Raw genomic sequence first — 6,023 nt, forward strand, 5'->3', positions numbered from 1 at the left:
GAGGCGGAGCAGGAGGAGCCTGAACACCCATCTCTCCACACCACAGAGTCCTGGGTTCAGGGACCCTGGGCCTGCGGGACAATGACGGCAAAAATGAGCCCTGATACTGTCAGACGGGGACGCCCAGAGAATGAAACCATAACTCACACATGAAATAATATCTACATAATATTATTTAATATCTACATAATATCTACAAAATCAAATAAACACCAAACACCCAGGAGGGGAGGGCGGAGGGCGGGGCCCAGGCCTGAGCCCAGGCTGACCTGCCCCAGGAAGCTCGCTGTCCAGGGTCCTGGAGATGCGCTGCATTAGGACCCGGGACAAGGCCTGGGGGATGGGAGTCCCTGTGACCACAGGTCCTGGTGGGACAGGGTTCCCTGAGGGACAAGGTCAGAGGAGCAGAGAGGTGACCCGGCCGAGGAGTGACCATGTTAAAAGCCACGATGCACTGAGCACCCCCTGGGCACAGGACCCGACCACACTCGTCTTCAAAACCTCTCCTGTCCACACCTGGGACAGCTCAGCACAGCAAACACATGAGCTCTGGAAAGTTCTTGGTGTTTATATGTATTTGCCTCAAAATGTAGGATGTTCTCCTTTAATTTACCCAACAACCCTTATGGCAAGAAATGAACAGTCACCTCCAGAACCTCATTTCAATGTAGAAGAAACAGCTTGCAGTTCAGAGCATGAGAAAGTAAAGACCGGGACGGTGAGGGCCCAGCCTGCCGCTGCTGGACAGGAAAGTGTGGGGAACAGGGCGGGGCCAGCCCCCCATCAGAGGTTCCTGAGTCAGGAAGTGGGAGCGTGGACACATCTTCCATCACTCAGTCCCCACAGGGCAGCTCCTCACGCTGTGGAGGACAATCATCATGAGCAGATCCAGGGCAGTAGCTGGAACTGGTGACATTCTCAAACCCACTTCATGCTCAGGGTCCCACAGACTCCCCACCACCCAGGCCTCCCTCTGCCCAACCCTCCCCACGGCAGGTCTCACCTTTAGAAGCCGAGAGAGACACATCAGATCAGAGCCCTGGGCGCTGTCACTGCCTGGGGGGGACACACCTGGATGGGGTCAGAGCCCAGGGCAAGAGACTAAGAAGGAACTCTGGGGCGGGAGGGGTCCCCCATGGCTCCCGTCTGCACTGTCACAGGGACTCAGGGGTCACCCCTCCATACTCACTGGCAGCCTGAGCGTAACTCCCTCCTTCTCCACCTGCGGGAAGAAAACATCCCGTGAGAGACCAGGGAGGAGGCAGGGCCATAGGTCCTAAAGGAAGCCCTAGTCCTGGGCCCAAAGAAGTTTCCAGAACCCTGTGTACAGACCCAGGGCAGGACCAGGAAACCTGAGGGAAGTGCACGTGTGGGGACTGGACCCACCGCCCTCCTGGAGGTCTGTGCTCAGCAGGGACCTGCCCTCTGACCTGGGGCTGCAGGGAACGGGGTCCCCACCACCAGCATCATCAGGTGATAAGTGGGTCCCTCATTTCCCACGGGCCTCACTACAGAGTGAGTGTGAGCACAGAGCCCCACACTGGCCATCACACGCGTGGGGATGGTGCTTCCCGTGAATGAGGCGGGACACAAGTCTACCTGGGCTTGAACACCCAGTGGGACAGACACTCAGACCCCACCCCTGCCCACCTGAGCGCCTCCTCCCCCACATCACAGCTCCAGCCACAGCTCCCAGCAGAACCAGGCCCCCAGCGATGCCCAGGATGATGAAGATGAAGGTCTGAGAAGGCGGCTCTGGAAGGAGAAGGGAAGGGAGGGAGAGGGCTCTGACCCCAGGCCTCAGCCCCGACCCCACTGAGGTCCCCAGGGCCCCCGCTGCCCTGAGAAGAGGCTCTGTGCCCACGGCCCTCCTCACCCCATCTCAGGGTCAGGGGCTCGGGCAGCCCCTCGTGCTGCACATGGCACGTGTATCTCTGCTCCTCGCCGGGGGGCACCCCCACGGCCGCCCACTTCTGGAAGGTGCCGTCCCCCGCAGGCCTGGTCTCCACCAGCTCCATGTCCTGGGTCTGGTCCTCCCCGTCACGCTGCCAGGTCAGGCTGATGTCCGCAGGGTAGAAGCCCCGCGCCCAGCACCTCAGGGTGACCTCACGGGCAGAGACGGGGTGGTGGGTCACGTGTGCCTTTGGAGGGTCTGAGGGGAGGGGAGAAAATGCAGGAATGTTGCATCCGCCATGGGACACTCCAGCAGCGCCCATGTGACCATCCTGAGAGTGGACAGACACCTGGGTGGGGGAGGGAGCACAGAGCACACACACCAGCCTGGACAGAGGCACCTGGAAGGCCCTCCTAGTCTATAGAAAGTTCTAGAATCAGAGAGACACAGCCCAGGGCAGGAGGCAGGTCTCTGAGGGAGAAAAGGGATTTGTGGTCCTGACCTGGGTGGAGGCCACGTGACTCAGAAAAGCTGGGGTCAGGCCTCAGACACAGGGGGTGTGGGGCAGGCACAAGGCCTGAGAGAGAAGGTCCCCGTGGGTCCCAGAGCCCCTGCAGGGCCCATGGGAACCGCTGATGGGTTATGCCAGGGGAGTGTCCCTGCACCCCAGGAGAGCCTGCACCCCTACCTGTCCCTTAGAGGAGGGGGGTCCCTCTGGTACCTGTCCTGGACATCTGGGGGACCCCCTCTCTGACCCCAAGGAGGGGTGTCTGACACTGACCCCCTGTCCTGTCTCCTTGTAGGAGCCCCAGCCCCGGGCAGAGGGGGCGGCCCCAGGGCCCCTGGTACCTGCGCGCAGCAGGGTCTCCTTCCCTTTGTCCAGGTACATGCGCAGTGAGTCCACACACAGGCCCTCCAGGTAGATCCTCTGACGCTCTGCGGCACCCGCCGCCTCCCACTTGCGCTTTGTGATCTGAGCCGCCATGTCGGCCGCGGTCCAGGAGGTCAGGTCCTCGTTCAGGGCGAGGTAGTCGGTGCCTTCATAGGCGTATTGCCAGTACCCGCGGTGGAGGCGGCCATAGGGTCCCAAGTCGCAGCCATACATGAGCTGGAAGGTGTGAGACTCTGACCCCGCCCCGAGGTCAGCCCCGCCCCGAGGTCACCCCGCCCCGCCCGCCCCGCGGGACCTGAATCTAAAACTGAAAGTGAAATCGGGTCACAGTCCCCGCGGGCTCCTCCCGGGTGGGGGCCGGGCGGGTCCCGCCGCCTCGGGGTGACGCTCGGACCCGGACCCTCGGGGCGACCCCGGCCCGTCCGTGGGGAGGGGGGTCGTGACGGCCCGGCGGCGGCTCACCGTCCTCGCTCTGGTTGTAGTAGCCGCGCAGGGTCTGCAGGCTCACTCGGAAATTCTGTGCGACTCCCTTGGCCCTCAGCGTCTCCTCCTCCCAATACCCCGGCCTCTCCTCCTCCACCCACGGCTGCTGCATCCACGGCGCCCGCGGCTCCATCCTCCCACTCGCCGCGTCGCTGTCGAACCGCACGAACTGCGTGTCGTCCACGTAGCCGACTTCGAGGTACCGGGGCTCCCCGCGGCCGGGCCGGGACCAGATGGTGTAGAAATAGCTCATGGAGTGGGGGCCTGGGGGTCGGGCGGGGGGCAGGGCCGGGGCTGGACACGCGCCTTCCCGGGCCCGCGCCCCCGCCGGGTCCCCTCGCTCCTCCCCGCACAGCCGCCCCCTCCGACCCCGCACTCACCGGCCCGGCTGGGGGTCAGGACCAGCGCCCCCGAGAGCAGCAGGAGGAGGGTGGGGGGCCGCATGACCCGCATCCTCGGCGTCGGGGGGACCTTCTGAATCCGGGCGCTTCCGCGGAGGAGTTATAACCGGGAGCCGCGGGGACGCTGATTGGCTGCTCCGGAAACCGCTCAGCCAATGGCAGTGAGAAGTGGGGCCGCGTCACGAGTATCCAGGAAGCAGGCGCCGACACAGGTTGGGAGAGAAGTGAAACCAGGGCGCTGGGGAGTCCCCACCACGGAGCGGGCCCCCCCCAGACTCTGTTCCCCACTGAGACCTGAGCGCAGGCCCGGGCCCTGGACTCGGTCCTGACCCTCCTCTTGCGCGGAGCGCCCGTCACACGGTCCCCGAGGCCTGGCCCAGGCGCCGTGCTGTTCAGGGACTTTCCAAGGTTCTGGGGTCACCATCTCTGTGCAGCCTCACCCAGGAGGGAGGCGCCCCAAGAACCTTTTTTTTTAAAATATATTTTATTGATTTTTTACAGAGAGGAAGAGAGAGGGATAGAGAGTTAGAAACATCGATGATGTTCGATCAGCTGCCTCTTGCACACCCCCTACTGGGGATGTGCCCGCAACCAAGGTACATGCCCTTGACAGGAATCGAACCTGGGACCTTTCAGTCTGCAGGCCGACGCTCTATCCACTGAGCCAAACCGGTTTCGGCCCCAAGAACCTTGTGTATGTGGGTCCGTCTGTCACAGTCACCCTCACGGAGTCACACAGGGGAAACAAGTATGAATTCACGGCGCATGCTCACTGCCTGTGAGATGGTCACAGAGTCATGTTTTTATGAAAATCACCAATTTCCCAAGTGAACACGGAGGAGAGAGGAGGGGCTGCTCCCAGGTCACATCCGTGCCCGGCTCCCTGGGAGACGCTGGGTTTTCACATTTGCTTCTGCGTTTTGTCTGTTCTTGTGGCTGCAGCTCATGAGGACATGGACGGCCTCACAGAAACGGGCAGGAGCGGGTTACTGACCTTTCAGATCAGGGTGGGTCTCCCCTGTGACAGTCACTGCAGCCACACCCGTGGTCGTTCCTGAAAAGGGCTTTGCAAAGTGAGACCCGAAACCATATTGACTATATTCTTCTAGTCTTAATTTTTTAAAATATATATTTTTTTATTTCAGAGAGGAAGAGAGAGAGATAGAAACATCAATGATGAGAAAGAATCATAGATCATCTGCCTCCTACTAGCCCCACACTGGGGAATGGAGCCCACAACCCCGAATGTGCTCTGACAAACAGTTGAACTGTGACCTCCTGGCTCATAGGTCAATGTTCAACCACCGAGCCCCGCTGGCTGGGGAATATTGACTGTTTCCTGTTCTGTTCTGTCACAGTCCCCAGGGCTGTCTTGCTGGTGGCTCTGTCCTCATGCAGGTTAGTTAAAGGGATGCCTGTGTCTCTAAGTCCTAGAGCCCTTCCCGTGCGGATGCATTAATCACCCGCCATCCAAGCTCACCTCTGTGTCTGTCCCCACAGAGCCCCCAGGAAAGCGTGTCAGCGCTGGGAAGGGTCTAGCTGACGTGGTGGGACTCACCTGTCCCACATTCTGGTTTTCTCTCGGGGCTCACATTTCATCAGACAACAGGCCTGTCCGCTGTCCCCTGCCCGGTGACATTTCCTGAGGGAGAAGCTCACGCTCATGTGTGAGAAAGTGAGTGCCAGTTCCCCCAGTCTCAGCAATCCTGGTGTCTGTGTCCTTCATTCTGTTCCGTAAACATGGTCCCGGCCTGGTGTGGCCCAGCGGCTGAGCACTGACCTCTGAACCAGGAGGTCAGTGTTCCATTCCCTGTGAGGCACCTGCAGGGTTGCAGGCTAGATTCCCAGTGGGGGGCGATCGGGAGGCAGCCTATCCATGGTTCTTTCCCATCATGGATGTTTCTATGTCTCCCTCTCCCTTCCTCCTGAAACCAATAGAAATAATAATAATAAAAAAGAGGGTTGGCTCTATGCAGCTGTGGGAAGGAGGGGGATGAGAGGGGGACCGGGGAACCAGCTGTGAAGGCCCCCCAGGCCCGCGAGGTCCTGGCCGCCTGCGTGTTCGCTGTGCCCGGGGCTGGCGGCCCCAGCGGTGACCGGATGGGAACACGCGGGGCCCACGGGGCGTGTCCGTGTGAAGGGGACGCCTGGGCAGCCGAGTGGGGGGAAAGGGGGGGCTCCCCTGGGGGCTCCTCCTCACGTGGCCTCTGCGATGTGGTCCCCCTGACTTGAAGCGGGTCCCCCAAAAAAGGAGGCTCCCGACTGTGGGAGGGGGGCTTCCCTTGAGCTCAGGAGTTTATAGGATGTGACGCTGGGCCCCCATCCCAGGGCTCAGCGCCAGGTCCCCCCAGGC

General features: G+C 61.3%; 1 protein-coding gene across 2 annotated transcripts in view; it reads right to left on the reverse strand.

The window, feature by feature from the left end:
* Positions 1-3,792, reverse strand: part of LOC307092780 (saoe class I histocompatibility antigen, A alpha chain-like) — an 18,457-nt gene extending 14,665 nt beyond the window's left edge. Inside the window, exons 1-6 of one of the 2 annotated variants that reach the window (XM_079760271.1) lie at positions 3,650-3,792; positions 3,249-3,533; positions 2,744-3,019; positions 1,877-2,152; positions 1,651-1,755; positions 1,190-1,222 (exon numbers count right to left, since the gene is read on the reverse strand). In XM_079760271.1, coding sequence (XP_079616397.1) covers positions 1,190-1,222; positions 1,651-1,755; positions 1,877-2,152; positions 2,744-3,019; positions 3,249-3,533; positions 3,650-3,722 — 1,048 coding nt within the window. In that variant the 5' untranslated portion in view covers positions 3,723-3,792. The remainder of the gene's footprint in view (positions 1-1,189; positions 1,223-1,650; positions 1,756-1,876; positions 2,153-2,743; positions 3,020-3,248; positions 3,534-3,649) is intronic. The other variant, XM_079760273.1, reaches the window with a different exon arrangement.
* Between the last annotated feature and the right edge of the window lie 2,231 nt (positions 3,793-6,023).

The sequence above is a fragment of the Cnephaeus nilssonii genome, assembly GCF_951640355.1.
Source record: "Cnephaeus nilssonii genome assembly, chromosome: 20".
NCBI lineage: Eukaryota > Metazoa > Chordata > Mammalia > Chiroptera > Vespertilionidae > Cnephaeus > Cnephaeus nilssonii.